This window comes from Temnothorax americanus, unplaced genomic scaffold, assembly GCF_048541705.1.
Source record: "Temnothorax americanus isolate GAGA-0224 unplaced genomic scaffold, ASM4854170v1 Scaffold25, whole genome shotgun sequence".
Taxonomy (NCBI): Eukaryota; Metazoa; Arthropoda; class Insecta; order Hymenoptera; family Formicidae; genus Temnothorax; species Temnothorax americanus.
Genome location: NW_027509391.1, coordinates 1,222,157 through 1,245,218, shown reverse-complemented (window position 1 = coordinate 1,245,218; position 23,062 = coordinate 1,222,157). Strand labels below are relative to the sequence as shown.

Here is a 23,062-nt window from a genome sequence, read left to right as displayed (position 1 = left end):
TTCTTCCAAACTCTCCAGGAGAAAATAATACCTTCGGAAAATTAAAAGCTATAAGAGGGTCCAAATCACGAATGTGAGTATAGAGTAGAGGTAGAGGAGTGGCGCATATTTCTATGATTCAGAACTGTATGAAACTTATAACTCCCCAGACAACACACTTATCTAAAAGATGCCTCAAAGACAGTTTTAGAAACTTGGAGAGATTTTTTAGAATTTTAGATAGTCTTTTTACTAATTATATTCTCCTGACACTATCAATTTTCGCGATTTGAAATCCTTAATTTTTTGAAATATTAGATAAATATGTCTTTTAACAATGACAATAACTGTATAAAATTTTCGACATATAGATATAAAAAATTGCCGTTATTAAAATTATGTATACATTAAGTTATTCACATATCGAATTATCACAAGTTCTGGTAATGAGAAGCACAGTCGCGTATTTTCCAATACGTATACACGAGATTTCGTTGACGAGATGCGCTATAGATTTAAGTTCGGAACGTGACGCGGGAGGTGACCCACGTTGGTTGCTAACGACCGTCGCCAGACCGGGGTTGTTAACTGCTGCTGGGTTCGGTCGTCCCGGAGGATGTGGTGTCTCTTCTACGTGGGAGCGAGGTTCCGCGGGGTTGAATGAGAGGGTGGAAAAGAGCCACCAGGTCGGAGACGGCGGGGAGAGGAATGGCTAAGCTATTCGGAACAATGTCTTGTTAGGCGGTTTGCTTTGAGGTAATCGCCGGGAAGACCCCGGCAGTCGTTAGACTTTCCCTCGCGAACCTGTTTGTTTCGCGGATAATTGCCCACCGATACTCGACTCTAGTCCCTCGTAAAATCCGTGAACGGTCTTCCCCTCCCGCCGTCTTCGGGGTTGAAGGAACAGTGACGAATGGACGAACGGATAAGCGGAGCAAGGGAGAACGAAGAACGCGAACCACCGTTCACTTACAGACAATAAAATCTACGACAGGAAGTTAGGTTTTCGTGCTGTGATGCAATTGTCTGGTGAAATAGAAATATTTAATTCCTGAAGAGCGCATTTAAAAAGAGAAAGAAAAAATAAACATCTTTAAAAATGTCCGAAATCTTTTGTCAATGTTAATTTAAATATTAATATTGTAACTTATATTATTTAATGTGCTAATAAAAATTTTCAATATAAAATGATAAAATAAATAGAATTTTGGATCTTTATACTTTGTTGGAACATTGTTTGCTACGGAGAATCGCACTCGAGAGCAGAAAACTTCTAAATGATTTCAAGGCCTAAAAGCGTTTATACATCATAATATCGAATGCATAATACTGCCTCGGTTTTCGAGAGAACTCGATGGGTTTCGAGAACTTCCGTCGAGAGACCATTACGAAGCGGCATAAATACTCGGTCGCCAGACTTCGGCGCTTAAGTGGCGAGACAGTTAGCGCCGTCGAGACTATTAATACGCATCGGTAGATCGTTAGCCCGTATATATTCCCGAAGGTAATATTCTTAGTTTGTCTCGCCAGCCCGTATCCTCGCGCGTGAGATCCTTCGCAGCAGCTACCAAACGGTTATCCTCGCTGCGATACAGTTCCTACGCCGCGAATGGTACTTGGTAATACGATAAACGAGACTTCGGAGATTTGGAGTAAGAAAGTTAGTCCTAACGTCCCTTCTTCCTGCTTACGCGCGCGTGATTATCCGGCCGACATGATAATTCTATTCAAAGGCATATAAACGAACAATAAATTTCAATTTCGATTAACTCTCTATCCTGTGTATCTCTCGCGTTACATCCTTCAAATTAGCATCGTTAACATGATTTTAGCCGACATTTTTATTTTTTTCATCTTGTACAAATTTTACTTTCTCTTAAAAATGACAGACTTCCATAAGATTCAACAATGTTAGATTTAATATCAATTGAACTGTCGCATTTCAGAAAAAATGAACCGAATAAGTTCTGATAAAAATAGAACAGCAAGCTCTATTGTAGATCCATTTTACTTCAGCAATTATTTATAGTTTATTTATATGCAAACTCAATGTTGAATTGTCCCAAATCGAATTCACGTTTGAATTTACCTCGAAAATATTTTACGATAGGTCTGAGACGGCCCGTACAATATGACCGGTATATATTATGACGAAAATTGTTGGACAATTACAATACACATTTATAGGCTTACGCGATCGAAGCTCGCATAATTATAATTTTCTACAAGCGCGCGCGCTCGCGGAAATCCGGCAAACGGAATATTACAAGCGTCGAGCATGTAGCTCGGACTTCATCACTGATTTATGTAACCGCAATATAACGATGCTATTATATCGGACATAGAAACGCATCGTTGCTGCATTGATTATCAGGAAATAGTATGCAACGATTTAATATGTACATCGTTCAATCAGTCTCTCTCGCGTGCGCAGCAATTATTTCCACATTATTCTACATCGTATATCCCGTTGTTGTGTTCTGTCTAAGTCTGCACATATGCCGATATATACCGATAGATTAACTATAGCGGCGCTGCCATGATCGACATAAACATATATAATAAACATGTTTATGTTTGATGTATTATCAATTTTCATCTTATACGATAGCGTCGCACAATGCAATTCAATAATTATCAAATGTTCATGTCACTTCAAATCTCAATACGTTAATATTTGCAAAATTATAGGCTAATATTTGTGAAATAACCTCGGAAATAAACGCATCTGACAGATGCAATGTGTGCATCGCTGACCGGGTGTGGCTTGTATTTAATTTTTTTCCATCCTACCGCGAGAAAATTGAGAAACATTAAACCGCGAAGTTATCGGAGGCGTGCGGTCGCGATCGATCTTCGCGATGTGCTCCCGAAATAAAATCTCGCTCGCGATCTGCGTCACGAGCCGAGGTGGACGAAATCAGGGCACGAAAAGCGCGAAAAACGCGAGATTCCGTAAATAATTTGGCGGGGCGCAGGCGTCGGGCGTCGCGCCGTGGCGCGATGCAACGCGGAAACGCAGGGACAGCCGATACCGAAAGGGCGAGGGGAGCAGGAGAGGTGAACCCAGATCGGAGATCCCGTGTCTGGGACACTCTGGGATAAGGGAGCGCGAGGGAGAAAGACGACGACAGACGGCCATTAATAAAGCGCGAAATCCAACGGTCATGCGCCAATCAGCGACCGTGACAGTAGCCACGACGTAACAAGTATTTCCCATCAGCGCATTTCGCATGCAAGGATCGCTATCCCGGATCGCAAAACGACCTCTTCTACCGTTGATTAGCGGCGATGCGCGCGGCCCGTCCTTTTTCCGATCTCGCGCCGGGATTAGCCGGGCCAAGTGCCGACGGTCGAAGCTCGGCATCGAGAAAGAGCATTCGAAAACATGTATCTATATTGTGCAAATATTCAAAACCATCATATGATTTTTATCATTGTATTTTTTAGCTGCAGCTGCTATAGCCACATTAGAAACAATCTTTCCTTATCGAAAATATCATGAAAGTTCGTTTATCACATATTTTTACTTTTTGATATTATATATCTTTATAACTAAGCAAATTAAAATTATATTATATTATATTAAAAAAAAAATATATATATATATATATAATTCTATTATATATAATCCACTTGTAATTGAATCCATACTTCCATTATTTAATCCTTCTTTTGAAAAGTGCGCTAAGACCTTTATTTCTAATAATTGATTACTGGACAGAGTCCGAAAGAGAGAATACTTCGACATTTTCGTTGAGAAAAAATCAATCTCAGATCGGTCAAGGACTATGTGATTTTGGTACCGTCTGTGTCGAAGGAAGTAAATTTAGAGGTATGTCGCGACACAATTAGAATACCGCAGACCGTATCGACCCGAATCCATCTTCGAAAACACAGTTGCCTCCTGTTATTCGGTTCTTCGAGAAAAGGTCACAGACGGGCGCTTCTGAACGAGAAAATGACGACCAAACAGCCCTCCAAATAACCCAGAATCTCCTTTTCGAAATTTCCCTCATAAACTTCGCTGCGTTCTCCTCTCTATATGCCATGCTATCGTCGTATCGCTATTTACCACCAGCCACTCGGGCATCCCCGATTTTCCCCGCGCGCTCACGCACGCGTGTACACACACGTGACAATACCACGACACACCCTAAATATCGAAGTAGATTTCCCGTGCCTTGATATGATTAATGCTTCACTCTCGGGAGATAAAAATTGAACGAAGGAAGGGTAGGAGGGAGGGGTACGACGGAGGAAAATGGTGGGACGCGAATGAGAAGGTCGGCTCAGGAAGCGGGGTAGAAAAAGTAAACAACGGGAGAACAGAGCAGGAGATCGCGATGGAAGATTGGCTGCGAGGAATATGAAAAGACGTTAATTTATATCAAAATTAAAAAATTATTGCTTATAAAATAAAACAATTTTTAATTATCTATTAGAAAAATTTTCCTTGGAATTTCCTTTTATTCTCTCAATCGTACGGTATCTATATAATTCCGCACTATAACATCTTCTAAATTCATTTTTGAGGATAAGACACGAGGCGAGAATAAAAAATGTCAGCGAAAGAAAAGGAGAAGAAAAGGAAAATGAAGAGGAGAGGGGAGGGAAGGATCATCGGTGAGGGTTGCGGGGTGCGCGAAGAGGGAAGGGCACGACGGAGGAAGAATTGCAAGAGCGCGGTGAGAAGGGGAACGGTTTGCGGGGACCGTCGGTGGTCGGCCGTCGTACGCTGCAAATCCCCGTCAACCGCATTCAATTACGATGTTATCGCGAATACAGATGACGGTTATTTCCTTCGGTACACCCTATACATAACGCGCGGCCCTACGGCGTCGACTCCCGCACCCGAACCAAAGGCCGTGGAGGCTCTCTGTCTGTGTGCACGGCCTTACGTACTAACGACCAAACCGTGTGATTGTTTCAGGATGTTTCAGAACACGGCTTCTGAAACTCGATTTTCGCCGACGATATTAAGCAATTCTCTCACTCCCTCCCCGTCTCGATCCGCTCTTGAACGTTCATCTCGAATGAAATTAATTTTTTATTGGAAAAATATAACGATTACCAAGTGGAATCGAGACAAGTAGATATTTTATAAAAATTCTCTTTAGGTTGATGAAAAATAGATTATTCTTTATTTAATATTTACTTACTTTTTTTTTTTTTGAAGTCTTGATGTGATCTCCGAAGGACTGCTGTCTTCTTATTATTCTTTTTATTATTCTTATTATTCTTATTAATATTCTTTGCTTTTATGTAATAAGTATATGTTTTTGTTTCTCCTATTCCGTATTTTATTGTTTAAACCTAATAAACCTAGGGATATTCAGTTTCGCAATTATTATCGCGCTACTTCGACAATACGCCTTCGAACTTCGATGAATTCGCCTCAGAAGTTAGCCCCAACGTTCTGCGTTAGCTTCTTAATGTTTTCAAGACGATAAAACTTGAAATACGACTACCGGTCGCGGCCAAGATCTCGTTCGCCCGGACCGAGAGAGGATGTGCGGATCATAACCGAGGTGCATCCTCGCGTACATCCCCCGTTGCACAATCGTCTCCAAGAAAATCTTTACAAACTCGCGAGGCACTCAACGTTCAGGACTTCATTATATCTACAACATGCTAGCAAAAGAATGTCGATACGAAAGGAACGCCAGCGGAGATGCCTTGAACAGGCAAAAAATGGATGAAGTAGATTAATTGGAGTCTTTCATCTTTTTTTTTTACTCCCTCTCTCTTTCTCTCCCGTATACTCGAAACAAACGCGCGCTAGAAGGAGGCAAGCAGCGAAAAGAGAGATGAGAAAAGAAAGAGAGAGGGTGCCAGAGGGGGCAAAGGCGGTGAAACGGCAGGATGGCCCAGGGGCGAGCTTTTTGCCGAACACATAATGCATAGCGAAGGATGACACTCTTATCTCGTGATCTTTAATTCCGTGAGTCGCCGCGAGGGGGTTGCCGCCGCGTCGTCATTTGTCGGTTGCACTACGACGGCATCGGGAGAATGGACGAAGGGGGGGTAGAAAGGGAAAGGACGGGACCGCCGTCCGGGCGGGATAAAACCGCCACCGCTGTTAACATCGCCGGTCGGATACGAGAAGGGGGAGGGGGGTTGGAAATTGCCTTGGCTGATTTCATTTCGGGCCAGATTATTTTAAGGGGTTCTGTTCTCCCTTTCGTTCCTAGTCTCGCATCGCCCTTGGCCTCCGCTCGCGTCGGTCGCCGCCACCTCCGTCTGCCTTCGACGTGATTAATGCGACTCTGGACGTGGACGCTGACGGTGGTGGTGATGGTGGTGATGGTAGTGGTGCTCGGCTGTAGGGGTGCTGGTGGTAGAGCGGCGTGGTTCGAGGGTCGAGATGACGAGTCGCGGCTACTCGCGCGACGTCGGATTAATTCGCCCGAGCACGCACCGGAAGCGAGCCGAGATTGTTAACCCCTTCCGGCCCGAACGCATTAAAGGTGGATATTATTTTTGATAGGATCTTCGCCGATGAATTGCGTGGAGTACGAATTAAAACAACTTCTCGGCCGTTCCCAGAAAAATTAATTAAAGTCGACCGGGCCTCCTAATGCTATCTTCGAACTGCATCGCGTAATTTATTACAACGTGAAGTTTATTAACCCGAAAGTGTGATTTTTAACTGGAAAAAAAATCAATAGCGTGTTACGTGCTCGATGTAATTACACACACAAACACATACATTCTCTTTCTTTCTCTCTCTAATCGCGAAAATAGTAGAATCCATCAAACAAAGCGACTTCGTGATGTTTGCGTTGTCATAAGTTTTGACCGAATCATTAATTACAATGTATTTCACTAGACTGAGCGACCGAGTTTTTTCACCACGAACGGCGGATGTAACGGCGTGACGCAACCGATTACGAATCACTCGGCGCGCAATTCTAAAAATGAAACACAGCCCATCGAGCGAAACGACTTCGTAACGCAATCGCAGCGGCATAAGTTTTCAGTTATGGGCTCGCTTCCGCGCCGTAACGGAGCCGCCCGGCGTTTTCGAAGGCGCGTATCCGCGAGTTTTAAGGAGTTCCACGTCCCATTATAAAGTCTTCACCGCGCATAATAACATTCGGCTCCGCGGGCTGGCGGGCATTAGGGAAATCGCGTTTCCACCCTTCTCGTATTAGCTCGGCGCCACGCGAGAGAGCGTCGTCTACCGTCTTTCCCTTCTTAACTCCTCCTGCGTTCCTTCCACCCTGTGGAATCACGCATTGAATAGGGCCCTCGATCAGATCTGGTGAACTTTCATATGTCGGGACTTACCTCAATTTCGATTCCTCGTGGTACAGCAAAAAGACAGATCGCTGGGTAGGAAAAGGGACGAAGGAGTTGAAACTGAGGAGAGTGTGATGGCGAAGGTGAAGAAGGCGACGTCCCGGTCGCGGAACGTAGGATCTGCCGGTATGTCGGAGTCGAAGTCGCAGATCCTTCCGACTGGAAATGAAAAACGCTCTTGGAATACACCAGGTTGTATTTATAAGAATGTTATATTTTCTCGGTAGTAATGGGAGCTGCCTCCCCCCCTCGCGAGGGATAGGCGGTCGTTAATATTATTAATAGAGCCCTAGGTAAGTGATATTATATACAGATGGATAAAAAATGAGAAAGTGTCGTCCCCTTTCTTCTCTGTCCTACGTAGGGAGACAATGTCCTTTGCGCCCCGTACTGCTTGCCTCTGTCGTCCGACCTGTTCCCCTCCGCCGTGTCGCAGGACCTTTGTACTAACGCGGTGCGACAGTCGTCGGGTTCGATCCGTTGTTCCTCGATAATTTACAAGGGTTCGATGTAAACTAATTTCTCGTTATACGCGTACTTTCTCTCAGACTTCGCGCACCCTGCGTTAAACGGATAAGTGATCACTTCGTTCGAATTCAGAGCAATTTTAATTGTCATTTCTAAATAATTGCAACAATAATGTTCAATCCTATTCGGCATAAACACATTTGTAATATGGATCACTAATTCATATCCACGAGATAAAAAGTGTCACTGTTGTTAACTGTGATATGGAACGAGAAGAGAAGTATGTTATTTTCGCGCGCAACCGGCCGCGAACGAGAGAAAGCCCGGACGTAACGCGAGAATGAAACGGACCGGTATTTCCGGCGTCGCGGGAAATTGCTCGCAGTTAATAGCGTTACGAGCTCACAGTTAATAATGCCGCGGCGGTAAACGCGGCAGAGAGCGTTTCCGCCGGTCTCCTTTCTGGCTCCGTATGATTACGAATGTATGCCGTTTGGCGTTTGGTATAGATAAGCGCCGCCTGTATTTTTGGCATTAAAGCGTTAAAGCTAAGTGACTAAGCCCCTCACTCTGCTCCGATGGGAGCTCGCGACTCTCGGACAGTGGCGGATTATGGAATACTTAAAAGCCCTCAGCCAGTAAATCACTTTAAATCCCTCTATTTCGTTATCGTCAATGAAAATTTAAAATTATGATAAAAATAGTATTGTCAACGAACGAAAGTTAGTGAACGAAAGTTAGTAAAATGTTTGAGAGTAATATGCTTTATCGTTTTGCGAAACCGCCCCGAATATAAGTTTCGGAGGCTCCTAAGAGATAATCCGCCGCTGCTCTTCACCGTCGCGAAGACTCGCCGACGGATGAAGCTTACGAAAAATAATTCGTCGTGATGCGTCGGGTTGTCTAAAACGGAATCTTTTCGCGGCGCTCGTTCCGAGGGGTTCTTATCCTAATGTCGTTAATTAATCTTTGGTATCGGCTGTCGCGTGAGCCGATCGCGCGTCTGACTCGCGACGTAACACATATAACAGAAATTTCAGGAGACTAGAAGGCCCACGAAGAAGAATTCAACCGGTGCTATGAGGCGACAGAAATATTAGGACGTTAATTTTTCAGACCCGATTATCCCGAAAAGAATCGGGTAGTATCGCGCTCCCCCGATTCTCCAATTTCGAAATATAAGATGACTGTCGTCTTGCTTCCTTTCCCTTTCGTGGCTGCCCGCGCTCGGCCGGCTGTAAAACGGGAGATCGTGGGACTATGGCACGTGTTACAGAACCCCTCGCGTCTCCTTCGCTCTCGCTAAGGTTCCCTCTCCTTTCGAATCTGGCGTTCCTTATACGTCCTTACGCGTGGACGACGGCGGTATCACGAGCGGGACAAGAGTCATCTCGATGGGCGTGCGTATATTGTGGTAATTGTTTCGTCCTCTCTCACTCTCGCGGAGTCGAATACGACACATATATATTTACAGGCGACTCCGCCGCACGCACGCACAGACACACGCGCACGTATTTTCGCACTCTCGCGCGGAACCACATTCGCTCCCATCACGCTAGAGAAATATATCTTACACGAATTATCTAATTTATCCTTGTGTGCGGGTCGGGTGTTGTATCGTATCTTACAAGACGCGTACGTGCATCAGCAAACAACGCAAAAGTCTGAGAGATGCCTGAAGAACGTCTGGAGAATTTTACGACGTCATTTAAACGTTTGCGTTGCCCGGGAGAAGTGTGTATGTGTGTCTATGCTCGTGTATTAGTGTACGTATCTGTATGTACCTGTATGCCTGCGGTAAATACGCGGTATGCCGGGCTCCAGCTCACGCCACACACGTGTCCTACACTCTATTAACATTATCTTCCGTTAAATTTGTGTCCATTTTCCACGATCACAGTGATTCCAATCTCCAGACTCGTCACTTTGTCCTCGAAGCCTCGGATTCCACTTTGGAGTTCCAATTCTTCGCGCGTTTGACGTTTCCTCCCCCCCCCCTTGTCTACATCTCGCCCGTTCTCTCTGTCGTTCACCCATCCACCCCTTTTTTGTCCATCTCGTCATTCTCAGCGGTGCAACGTATACCTTTCTCCCCCTTTCCCGCTGCCAGCAATCCACGATTACGTTCCACGAGCGAAGAAAACCCCCGTCGGCTTTAGTAACCGCTGAGGCACCTGAGCTTCTTCAGAGGCGGCGAAGCCTCGTTTCAGCTGGTTGGCGCCTGCATGGACATCGGGGGTGGCTTCACGGGCCCGAGGGCGGGCCCGGACAGACCGTTGTTGTTCATATCACCCGGCGCCCTCGGTCCGCCGACCCCTATAGTCGTCCCGTTCATCGTCGGCGTGCCGCCTGACATTTGACCCTGAAGTCATAAAAGGTTCGCGAGATGTGAGACATCACTCTCACATTGCAGCACCAATCATCGCGAGCCTCAATTACTACAAATTATAAGGAGAAAGGTATATATATATATCTCTCTCGCACGAAAAAATTACAACGCTTATATAAAGATGTATTTTATAATTATTAATAAAATGAAAAAATAGACTATGGAGACACATAATATTTCTTTTACCCTGCTACTTCAGAACATTATTAATTTTTATTTACGCTCGCATCGCGAATTTATCCCCGAGTTTACTTTATCAACCAGACTCGTTCAGGCAGTTTGTTGGCACTTACGTTGGGCACATGATTGTGCTGAGCTACCGACTGCCCAAGACCTTGATGAGCTTGGAGCGGATTGTGTCCCGGGTGCATGTTCTGGCCCGGTGGCGTTGGTGTAGGAGGGAGTTGCCTTTTGATGTATGCTAATGAGGCGGGTGACTGTAACGCCATATTAGCGAACGCTAGCCTCTCCTCGTAGTCGTACTCGCAGAGAATCTTGTTCTCGCACAAGTAAAACCGATCGCCTACGCAAAACCTGCAAGTAAAAAAATGGAAACACGCTATGCGTCGGTCGTCGGAAGTGCACGCCGATTCGCCCAACATTTCGCGAGTTACCCTAAGTTTTATTCGCCGCCGAATAATTACACTCCAATCGAAGATACAGAAAAAGCGGTTAATTCTTGACACCGTTAAAAATTTAAAAAGAATGCGTACGGCAATTATTCATTGATCGTTAACCGCGAGATTTAGTTGGTTCCGGAAAGACTCAAAGGGAGACTCGAAGAGAACGCGATTAACAAATGAGGTTCGATCTTGTGCCCCGGTCGACCCCGTTCGTTATTCCAAATCCGATCGATCGATTGGGGCACGAGGGGGGGAAGGAAAAGAAAAAGCGACGAGGACGGAAGGGTGGGAGGGAGGAAGGGGAAACGAAAAAGGAGTTCCGGTGGATAACGAGAGCATATCGTAACGTATCGAATAAATAATTATTATCGGGGCCTCTGTCCGCGAGAGCGGCTTCGCATCCGCTTTGATCCCGGGCTAGGAAATACGAGAGCGAAATACGAGAGCACGGCGGCACGGCGGCATGGCATGGCGTCGCGCCGCGTCGGGTCTGGCCCGGGGTAGATACTCTCATAATCGCACGGCAAATAGAATTATCGCGTTGCTGCGCGCGTGGCCGTGCTGGCAGCAAGCGCGCGGGTTATACCGGGTTTCGCTCGTTTCCCCCATTATACGCGTCGTCTGCTAAATGACGCCACACTCCAATCGGATACCTATCCCTCTCGCTTTCCACCCGCTCTTTCGCCCTTCGGCGCAACCATCGCTCTCTCTCTCTCTCTCTCTCTCTCTCTCTCTCTCTCGTTTTCTCGATACCGGTCGCTCTTCTAATCTTTTAATCCAGATTTGCCTAATTATTTTGTATATACACAAAAAATACATTGCTGCTTTTTTTTGACACGGTAAGAATGGCATGAAAAAGTTATTTTACAATAATTAAGTGCTTATTTTCTTGGAGCGCATCGGGCTTTTTTCTGAGAGATATATGAATTACTTTTTAATGCTATTGCTTCATCAAGCAGCATTAGCAATAATGAACGATCAGAGAATTAGCCGAGATTTTTGTTTGTTTCTTAGAAAGAAGATAACTATAACGGATAATAATGTTTTCCTTGCAAATCACGATACATCAGAAATAAAATGACGAACAAAGTTACAATGTTACAATAAACTCAAATTAAACGAATTAATCGAAACAATGCGCTTGTCGTTATTGTAATCGATATTCCTACTGCGTTTCATCATACGTGCGCGATATAATCGACGAAAGCGTATTTGTATTTCACCATTAATCATTCCCCATTAATCTCGGGGCGGGAAGGAGAGACGTGGGGGAAAAAAAGAATTAATATCCGGGCTTCAACCGGGCAATACTCTCGACGGTTTAAATGAAAATAATCCTTGTAACGCTTCGGAATACCTTTTTCGACCGTCTGGCTAGAGGCAGATACTGTGTCGTAATTGCGCGGGCAATGGAATTATCGCGTTGCACAAGCGCAGTCATTCCCGGGGCCTTCCATTATGCGCGCGAATAATGCCGCGCAAAGCCCGATCCTTTCTCGCGAAAACGGCGCAAATGTCTGCCGCGGAACGATATCAGCGCACACGCTGCCCCGTAATTTTCCACCTAGCCCCCCTCTAGGGCATTTTTACACGACCGTGTGATACGACGTAGCCCAAAATCAGTGCGACAAGGGAGGTCAGAAGGCGTGTACAGATATTCTATTCAAGTCAGTTATACTGGAGCTGATTGGATAAAATCCTGATTAAAAATTAAAATTAAAACATGTAACGTGTTGAAGCGACATCAAGTATGATATCTCTCAAGTACCTTATTATTTTTTACAAATAATAATTAGAAAGTAAAAAGAATATAGTAAATTTAAGATCATCAGAATTGCAAAAATATTTTATAATATTTCTCGATGTTCATCTAGTGATAGAGAGAAATTGTAGTAGAGAAATATATAATATAGAAGACTAACAACAAAATAAGTCTAGAAATTATAGTAACGCAGAAACATATCGCAAGACATTTTCAGGTATGAAAATATTTTTGTTCGCGACTATCACGAGCGAAATATTAAAATCGCGGTCGGACAAAGTCCTTTTTACAAAGTTTTAATTTCCATCGTATCGAAGCTCGTCGTGTATAATGCTCGCGCGAGCCAAGTCATAAACGTTTAAAACTTGATTTATCTTTCGCTCTGCGTTCATCGCAATGAGAACAAATTCGCCACCGCCACCGCCGCCGCCGCGCCATGCGGGCGCTTTATTACAGCACGAGCGCATCTAGCACGCCTGCACCTACGTAATTGGCGCAATTCCGTAAGTGTTTCCATTCAATTTTCTTTTTATTACGTGCTCGCCAGCCGCCTTCCCTGCCTCGTCGCACGCGTATCTCGTCTACCCCTGCGCATCGCGGGATACATCACATTGTTTACGGCCGTTTTGACACGTTTCACGGCACCCGGGAGCCCGCGACGCGTTGCAATTTTTTTTCATCCTTTGAAAGTCCAGAGAAGAGATCGTTGGTCGGAGATTACCGCGTCTACTCGTCAAGATCGAACCTGTGTTTACGAGTCGGCATTGCGGATTTATTTCGCAAAATTTCACGGGGGGGTAAAATCTCCAGCTTGTGGGACATCTGAGAAACATCCGAACTGGTGAATCGTCCGCGTCGAGAGCAGTTAAGGTGGTCCTTTCGCGGACCCAGCTAGTCAAGTAACAGTCCGTCATGAGGTAAATGAAAACAAACATATTGACAGACATTACACAACATCCCAATAATTATAATAATATAACATGATTTTACACACACGATTTAATCGTATTTGATTATTTACTAATTAAAAAAAATATCACAATAGTAGTGCGGTTGGACTCGATTTAGGTTAGGTCAGGCATGACAGTACGAGTAAAGCAATATGCGCGTGGATCCACTACTTATTTAACCTCATATATCAGAGCAAAACATTCGGTAAGCCCTTATTTTCAAGGTATGTATACGAAATCCGGAAACTTCAGGGAATATTTTAAGACATAAATAATGTATTCATCTGATCGCTAAGTACACATGTATTATTCGATCGTTGAACCTCGGACGAGGCGATTTGCATCATTCTATCTTTCTCGTTCATCAGATGTAAACAAGGATAGAATGACAATGGCACGCTCCGCGAACGCATATTTAGAATGACTTATTTCTTGTAAAGTGTCGGTAACCTTACTTGATTTTTCGTACACATGCCCCTTATTACTGTATATTTAACATATATCAAATTTAGGTACCTATCTAATACTTGTTCGCACGAAAGGACCACCTTAACGACGAGGAGAAGTGAAAACGATTCTCGGGTCTGCATGAAAAATTTCAATCTGGACGGCGCTCAGATAACTCGGTTGAATCTTTAACGAAGGTAACCCGGCTGCAGGACAATGGAGGGTGGGGGGGGGAGAGAGAGAGAGAGAGAGAGAGAGAGAGAGAGAGAGAGAGAGAGAGAGAGAGAGAGAGAGAGAGAGAGAGAGAGAGAGAGAGAGAGAGAGAGAGGAGAGAGAGAGAGAGAGAGAGAGAGAGAGAGAGAGAGAGAGAGAGGTAACGCCGACACGAGGAGGCGAAGAGAAGCGCGCGAAGACGATGTTCGGTCGACGCGATGGAAAGGCGCGAAGGTGGAAAGAAGACGTTGCGATTCAATAAATGATACCACCGGTGGCAATGCGTGTGACCCCGTTAGAGAGGCACTTTACGGATCGTTCCCACGACGTGGCCGTAGCCTTCAAAGAGTAATACCGTCCTCTGCGCGCAAGCTTCGGCGCGCATCAAAGTTTTAGCTGCTTCGCCGTGCGCGTCTCTCGCCAGTTTCTCAGATAAAATCTTTATTCGACGCACCCGCGGCGAATCGCGAAAATTGCGGGTCGAGCGTCGAGCTGAGAGCGCGCACACACGCGAGCACAATCCGGACGTCATTTCGAAACAGATAACCGCCGCGATCTTATCAAACATAATGAAAAAGCACGAGCAATAACGTGTAATATTACGCGTTGTAATTGTACCATGTAAACAATTAATACCATTTTCAAAAATAATAAAAAGTACAAAAATACTTTACGCTATAACAATTTCGATTGCAAATAGTAATTATCTACGAATGAGAAATTCTACATCGTTTGTAATTTCGCCGAATATCGCCCCGACGAGATATCAAATCCGAGTCGCAGGGGCGAAAGTTTAATCGAGCAGTCATTATGTTTGACCGGATTCGACGGAAGCAAAGAAATCGGGGAGAAAGCGAATACGCGATGCCCGCGCTTGCGCTAATGTACACGTGTGTGTATGTATTCGTGTGTATTGAGGGCGAAAGAGAGAGAAAGAGAGAGAAGGGGGAGGGGGCAGAGAGAGAGAGAGAGAGAGAGAGCTAATTGCATCGGTAAATCATCCTCTAACCAGGAGGGTGGGAGCCTAGTCGCAGAAACTGGCAACCCTTTATTCTGTGTTATTACAGTCTAAAGTTACCCCGTGTAATTGTTGCTGTTTAATTGCAAACTCTAAGTCGTCTCGTTACAGGACGCGCAGCGCTGCGAGTAATTGCCCTCTTCAAATTTACCTACCTGCATGCCTGCTTTTTAGCGGCACGATCGCAAGCGCGCACGGGGGTCGCACCGAATATTCCGCATCAGGCATATTTTATCGCGGGCGCTCGCTCGCGCGCGTTTTAATTGCGCTCGTACATCATCCGCGACACGCAACGCGATTGTTATAACAAATATAATGACCCGGGGCTGTGAGTGCGACCGTCTCAATTTACTTCTTCGCAATCCGCTTTTATCCCAGCCCCGCAAAACCAACGTATCGGCGGCTCCTACCTCGCGTCGGCAACGAACGTCACGCGTCCGCGATTCTTTTCCAAAGGACGGACCCCCACGCGGCATCCCCCTCCGTACGGATTCGTTTTGATCCTGATGTGCGCGCTATTCTCCCCTTACCCCGCTACAGGGCCAGTTTCGCCGCGAGTCGCGCGTGAGCGGGGGCATTGTCGAAGATAGACAATGCCGGACGATAAAAACGTAAAATTGATGTTCTTTTGTTCACATTGTTTGAGACGCTGTGCCAACGTTTGCCACACGCCTGGACGAACCATCGCTATTGGCTTAAAACTACATCCTCCACCTCCGGCTCCTCTATCATATCCCCTGTCCACCTCCTCATTCTCTCTCTCTCTCTCTCTCTCTCTCCCTGTTTCTGTCGCCTTTCTCTAGCGACAGGGCGACTACAGATTCTCTCTCTTTCTCTCTCTGCTCTATCTGCTTTCTCCTTGTCGTTGTTACCCCCCAAAACGAGTCACTTCATCCGTAAGCCAGCATTGTATCGCTCCGCTGGCTTTTGTGCACTCGTCTGTACGCTTCCCACCATTGAATCGCGACAGGTCTCCGCCGTTTCGTCGTTGCTACATATTGTTTAAACGTTGTACTGTGGTCCGGAGATAATTAAAATGACCGGAGAAAAGAGTAACGGGTGATAACGAGCGAGTTTGATAGATAAATCTGCGACGGTTGATCTTTCTCGTTTCAATTGATTCTATTCAATATTGCGCGTATCGTGGAGAAATATATGATCTATACAAGATCCTGGAAGGAGTCGGTGTCCCGCCCGCGAAAATGCGAGCGAAAATGATCTCGATCGAACGTGAAAATACTGGTTCGTAAGTAACTGGTCTTTCTCGAAAGACAAAGTAGATGACACAAAGATGGAAAGAGAGAAGGGCGTTTATTCTCGCCCTGAAGCAAGACCTTTATATCGCCAAGAAACTTATGAAACTTATAAACTTGTATTAGGATACAGAAGAAACTTATAAAAGCAAAATTCAAAACCTATTAAAATTTGGATTTATACTTAATCTCCCATCAGAGTTCATCGTTCAGTTGGTAGTAACTCATTGATTACAAAAAGTCTCAAATTGCGCCTTAGAATTAAAGAGCTCACGACAATAATCAATAATGAATATATTAACGAAGTTTTAAGGCCGCGGAATGCCAAAGATGCTCCTGGCACACAACTAAATGAGGATAAATACTGTTTTTGAAAATTTCCAATTTTTATTTTATAAACTTTCAAATTAATCTTACTTACCTATTTAATTAAAAATAACTAATATATCAATTATATCAATTGTCATCAAAAATAAAATTATGCTAATTAAATATTGATAAAAATGAACGAAAAATAGTTCAACGAACGATAGTTCGATAAGGAAGTAGACGGCAAATCGCACATTTCGGCAGATGGAGAACCGAGGTCGTGGGCTGCACGAGAACGTGCCGCAAGGTTTCACGACCTATAGTCGGTTCGGAGAACGGCATCGCGAAAGAAAGGAGAGGTCATGGCGCGGAAAAGCGCAGGGTGATTTCCCAGCTGACCTGTAAAGCAACCTATCCCCGTTAATCCCCACCCCCTTCCCGTTGAGTCTGTCTCGCGGACTAGTAGTCTCTTCCCCGTAGTCGTTCCTCGCCTTCACCCATGCTGTGTCCACGCGACGGGAAAGATGCATCGCCATGAAAGTGAACGGTATAAGAAAATAAAGGAAGATGGTGGGTCGGAGGGGCGGGAAGCGAGGTAGCAAATTTACTGATTCGAGTCGTCCACCGGTTGTCCCGCGTTTTACGTCACGCGGTAATTTTTAATAATTGACGAGCCCAAAGCGAGTTTTGTTTCTATTTTCGAAATTCCACCTGTCGTTTAATACAAGCAAATCGCGCGGATTTCTAAATAATTCTGTGCGTTGCAATATACATGGTTCCGGAATAGTGAATCTGTTCTCTGTGTATAGTGCTGTATCTCTTTTTACATTTTCTCAAAATAAGACTATCGTAAATTCACGCTTTAGAGCGGGGAGGGGGCAATGAGAATAGACGAATTTTGCTTTGAAGAAAGGACCGGATCTAATAACGAAGATAAATTAAAATCTCATTAAAAGAATCGGACCTAGTAATAAAGGGTAATTCTGTCGTTCGCACTCACCGATGAGTGCACTGCTGGCAGGCGAAACAGTCGAGATGATAGACGTTCGTTCTGGCCCTCATGACCATCTCGAACGCCGGTATTTGCTTATTACATGCCGCGCAGCATCCCGTGTTCCCGAAGAGCCTGAGGTAGTCCCTCTTACAGAGGATAAGATTAGCTTTGGTGTAGAGGGTAGAGCCGACCTCGCCTAACCTACAGTCGCAGCATCCGCACTTGAGGCAGTCCTCGTGCCAGTAGAGGTCCAGGGCCTTGAGGAGGTACCTGAAGGACCGACCGTAGTTTTCGTTCTTACCGGCCGTTAAGTCTTGAAAATACCTCTCTTATCTTGATATTTAAAAATACATTTACGCAAAAGCATGGCTGAACATTTATAAACGAAGCGAAAGTGGACCGCTTTAGAGAGATCGGAGATCGATATCTGCAATGTATGTCCTTGCGACAAAATATTGAATATAGCATAGCAGATTTATTAATACAGAAGGACGAGATGTTTTTTTTAAGAATACAGATTGTACAGGAGTGCATTGCTTATACGTGTGTCGCCGTTTACCTCTCCGTAATTGTCTTCCCGCAGCCGGCGCACTCCTGCTGCGTCGAACCATTTTTATTCGTCTCGGATTTGCTCACGTCCATAGTCATCGTGATCTCAACTACGGCGCCGTCTGGAACATCAAAAGCAATAATCAAATCGTTACAATTATATTCTCCCGCATCGTTGCTAAAAAAGAAAAAAATCTGCAGATTCTTCTTTTCAATTTCCTAACATTGATGTGATAGAACTTGAAATAATCGCTAAACACCTAAAATCGCTTATCGAGCGCAGTTGGATAAATATACGGAGTGAAATAAAATTCTCAGCAAGCCGAGAGGAGCTCGGACTGAGAGAAAAAAGTTGTACTCGCGACGAGAGAATTATACGCGTGGCGTCGTCATTTCCGAGCGCCTCGAAATTTGATTTCCCGAGTTAATGAGAACCTTCCCCGAGCATTCAGACGGGTTGTATGCATCTGCGTGTCTTTTTAAGGGGGCGACAACCGCGGACGTTTGGCGTGCCATGCACGCGTATCCCGCCGTTACAAGCATCTCCGACGGTCGTATAAGTGGCTGACAGCACGCAATAATTAGCGCGGCTAATTGGAACCGTGCCTCTGCGCCCGTCCTCGCGCGCTCAGACTCCAATAAGCACTGACGCGCTGCGTCACGAGCGTCGTCGGAATCTTTCGCGATGCATAAAACATTTCTCTTTTTCCTCTTTCGTTCTCGCGCTCCTCCCTTTCCTCTCTTTTCTCTTTTCGCCTATACCTACCGACACCCGAAGCAGCCCGTCTCTCAACCGTCCCGCGGAACGAGCGCGCTGAGCGAGCATTCTTCAGGCGAAAATAAATTTCTCTATAGCGCCAATTATTTTAACGTTCACCGCATTTCGTTCCCACAAGTGGGGAAACTGGAAGTTTTATCCCATCTTGAGATAAATTGTAAACTATCCTATTTGAACTTTAAACGTTGCGTCCCACTCGGGAATGTTAACGATGAGTAATTGACTCTTTGTTTGTTTCGTGTAAAATCACGCAAAATTTCTATTTTGTATTTCAAGTTTACGCGATAACATTGATGGACGAGGATACATTTTAATTGCATTTTTTAATTCTCGTAAATTATGAATCTAAATTGTCTCCGTATTTTCTCAATCACGGAAATCGCGAGCTGTCCCGCGATTTATGCCGCCACAGTGGTCAAGTTAAAAAAATGCGATTTTATCCGATTAAGTTACGTCCGCGCGAGGATCGCGGGAGAGGGGGGGGGGCGAAAACGGCATTCGTGATCGCGAGAACGCAGTTACGTTCTTCCGAGGCGATCCGCCTTGGCGGGTGAGGGTGACGTACAGGGATAGCGGGCAGCAGCCCACTTTGCTCACCTCCTTTGCCGCCACCGTCACCGTCAACTACCGCCGCGCCGCGCCGCGCCGTTCGGAACGACGACGAGCGGGCGGACGCGCGGCGGGGGCTTAATTAATTAGCCGGATACTTTGAGTAACAATCCATTATTACATACAAACATCCTCGGCCTCGGGGCCGAGCTGCAGCTTTATGCTGCTAATTGGCCTTCTCAAAGCCGGGAGACCCGGGCACGAGTTATAAACGCCACTCCTTCCCTCCCTGCGGCCCCGCGCGACCCACAGCCACCGCACCGCGCCATACCGCACCGCACCGCACCGCGCCGCACCGCTCTCTCGCTCCCGGTTCCAATTTTCTCTCTCGCTACCACCCGCTACCACCAACCCCTTTTCTCTCTTCCGTCCTCTTCTATCTCGTTATCTCGCTCCATCCTTTTCCTTCCTTCGCCTCCCCTCATCCCATCGTCGCATCACTTCACCCGCGTGTTCCGCAATACACGTAAAACGCATACAATCGCGCGGATACGCTCGTCCACTCGCCCTCCCCAACCCCTCACGCTCGCACACATGCACTAAGACAAAATGGATGAGAGAAGTGGAGGAAATAGGTGAGAGAGTGCGAGAGGTGGACGGAAGGAAAGAGCAAACGAGAGACGAAGGAGAAAAAGAGAGATGCGAGGGGCGGGAGGTAGCGGGGCTGGACGGATAGCGCTAATAACGCGCTCGTGACGCAAAAAAAAGGAAGAAGTATAATTGCCAGCCCTCGTGGCAGGTATTTTTCAAATAGGACCCCGTCCGTTAATTGGAGGGCAAATTAAAGAGGCGCCGCCGAGGAAAAAAACATCATCCCCCCCGCCTCGTTTCCTCTCGCGGCGCGCCTCCCACGTCGGTATATCCTAAAGCTGCCTCGTGATTCGTCAAACGACCTGTACGCTTCGTTTTTCCCTGGGTCTAGTTTTTTTTAATGATTCTCCTCCCTTAGTCCGATTGACATCGCGATAGAATTTAAAAAAAAAAAAAAAAAAAAAAAAAAAAAAAATGCGCGTGCAACGCGCCGCGAAAAGACGCGGCTAACGATGACGGTTCTTAAGCTCTTTTTAGTACCTAATGCTAATTGCGTGATCGATAACCGATTGCTCGAAATAAACCCGAACGATGAACGAGTTCGACCGTGGATGAATTCGCGACTGGGAGAACTCGTGCATCTATCCTCCGTATTTTGCAAACTGCTATAGCCATGCCTGCATCGTATTTGATCGCGATGGTTACACGAGTTAAACAATAAAAAAAAATGGACGTTACTTTACCCTTTTCATTGGCAAATAGCGAATATCGAAATTGCCAATGCTCGCGAGCAAATTAAAAGTTCGGTGCATAGATACCAAAATATCAAACAAAAAAAATCAGGGTGAAATTAATCATTCGTATCGGTGAAAAATTTCGAGCCTGTTGCTGCGAGAATTCACACATCGTACGTTGATTAAAATTACTCGCCTGTCACAATCACAAGTTCATCTCGAAAACGAACTAATTTATGTAGAACACATCCAAAAATTATGAAATATTATATGTAAAGAAAAATAATAAGCCTTATTTATTATGAGCTTTTTCGCGGAAGAGGATGTCATTAGGCGGCTGAGAAAGTTTCTTAGATCGATATCAAAGCGAAATGTATTTAGACACTTGTGTAAAAATTACCTAAAAAATCAGGAAGGGAGTCTGCAAGTGCATGTGCTTTTTCGCTAATATCGGGATATTGCCACTCTGATTGTGAATGATCGGCCGGTTCCACGCAAAAACGTTTCGGGTATTGTATTATCTCGCGGCGGATGTCGTCAGCGCGGACACCGTCGATACTTCGATTCGCTTATAAAACGAAATTGCGAAAGGACGAAATTCGCTCGACGCGATTTACGGCGTCTTTTACTACTGTCGGTCTTATGGAAATTAGACTCTTTACACACTGCAGCGATATCTTCTCGGATCTCCCCAGGAATTTTCAGAAATCTTTTAAAACGCAGCGATTTCGTCATAAACATGCGCTATGCCAGGCAGGAAATTCTGCGTGATCCAGTCCGCGATAAGGTACTGGTAATGTATATATAATAAAATGTTAATAATAAAAATCCTAGTATTTGTATACCGCCGGTATTTGCCGTATCATATTTGGCTACTGGAAACTAGCAGTCATCGTTTTATTTCTCGACGAGGAGGAGGTCGCCGAGAAATTCGATCCTTCGCCGATAAAATCGGTCTCGCGTCTCGGGTCGCGCGCTGCGCGACAGTTCTCGTCTGCAAGATAGCATAATCGTAAAATGGCAAACTGATTTCGAGCGATTTTTCCGTGTCGACGCGAACGGTCAATCGCCCCCCCTCTCTTTCCCTCCTCCTCCTTCGAACACGGGTGAACCTCGAACGGAACGGCGATATTCGATCGTGGAATCAGCAACGGATACGACTTTTTATTCGGTCAATATAAGGAGCACCCTTCCGAGATTACGAAATTGCTCTAACAGCAATATGGGAGAACTCCATCTCCCCCGCGTCCCCTGTCGCGCTTCCAAGCCACCCTTCTGACTCGCGTTTCCCGCCGTCCGTCCGTCTATCCCGGGGATTCCGTCGGAGCGGACACAGGGCCGGTCTAGGTGGTTTAATAAAAATGTCAAATATAAAGTAGCCGGTGGGGACGGACGTTTAGGAAATAAATAAATGTAAAAGAAAGTCCGTGGAGGCGGAAAGGAGAGACCGAGTGCGCGCGGGATGGACAAATACGGATGGTTATACGTGAGCGAAAGAGAGACGGCGACAGCGACGGCGGAGAGGGTGAAGTCGTCTCGCAGGAGGAGAACGGAAGTTTAGTGAACTCAATATATTATTACGGTTAAAGGTCAGCGTGACGTACCCGGCTGACCCAAACTGTGAGTGACTGCACTCGCCAGTTCAATCGGAGAAGCCGCTTTTCTTACATCGAAGAAACTCGTATCGAAGATGCTCAATAAAATATGGCGCTTCGTCATAACACAATGCGGCGGAATGGACGGATACAGAGAGAAGTCCGTTTATTAATACCCCTCCCCCCTTTCTCCGAATTGTAAAATCCTCTGAAGAAGAACCGAAGAGAAGAAGTGGCAAGCACGGCTGCAATTTCGGGGCTTAATAATGATCCGACGGTCCTACCCTCTCTTACCCGGGCTGTGGATCCCGTGTCATTATACTATGAAGTGAAGAGACTGCTAATTAATCATTAGCGTAGGAAAAAGACACCCTTAACCAGTGCCGCTGCAGCTGCGGGGACGACGGGCAACTCTACCCGACGACGCCGACTACGGCGGCGACGACGACGTTGACGACGACGATGGTGAGGATGGTGCACGGCAAACTTGGGCAAACAGGGTGTAGCTGCGCTGGCCTACGTCTAATTGGACCCTAGCGACGTAAGTTCCACTAAT

General features: G+C 45.6%; 1 protein-coding gene across 3 annotated transcripts in view; it reads right to left on the bottom strand.

The window, feature by feature from the left end:
* Positions 1 to 7,462: 7,462 nt before the first annotated feature.
* Positions 7,463 to 23,062, bottom strand: part of LOC143898968 (LIM domain only protein 3) — a 72,286-nt gene continuing 56,686 nt past the window's right edge. For all 3 annotated transcript variants that reach the window (XM_077408834.1, XM_077408835.1, XM_077408836.1), the window contains 4 exons: positions 18,270 to 18,381; positions 17,717 to 17,980; positions 10,435 to 10,675; positions 7,463 to 10,114 (listed from right to left, as the gene is read on the bottom strand). In XM_077408834.1, the coding sequence (XP_077264960.1) occupies positions 9,959 to 10,114; positions 10,435 to 10,675; positions 17,717 to 17,980; positions 18,270 to 18,358 (750 nt within the window). In that variant the 5' untranslated portion in view covers positions 18,359 to 18,381 and the 3' untranslated portion in view covers positions 7,463 to 9,958. The remainder of the gene's footprint in view (positions 10,115 to 10,434; positions 10,676 to 17,716; positions 17,981 to 18,269; positions 18,382 to 23,062) is intronic.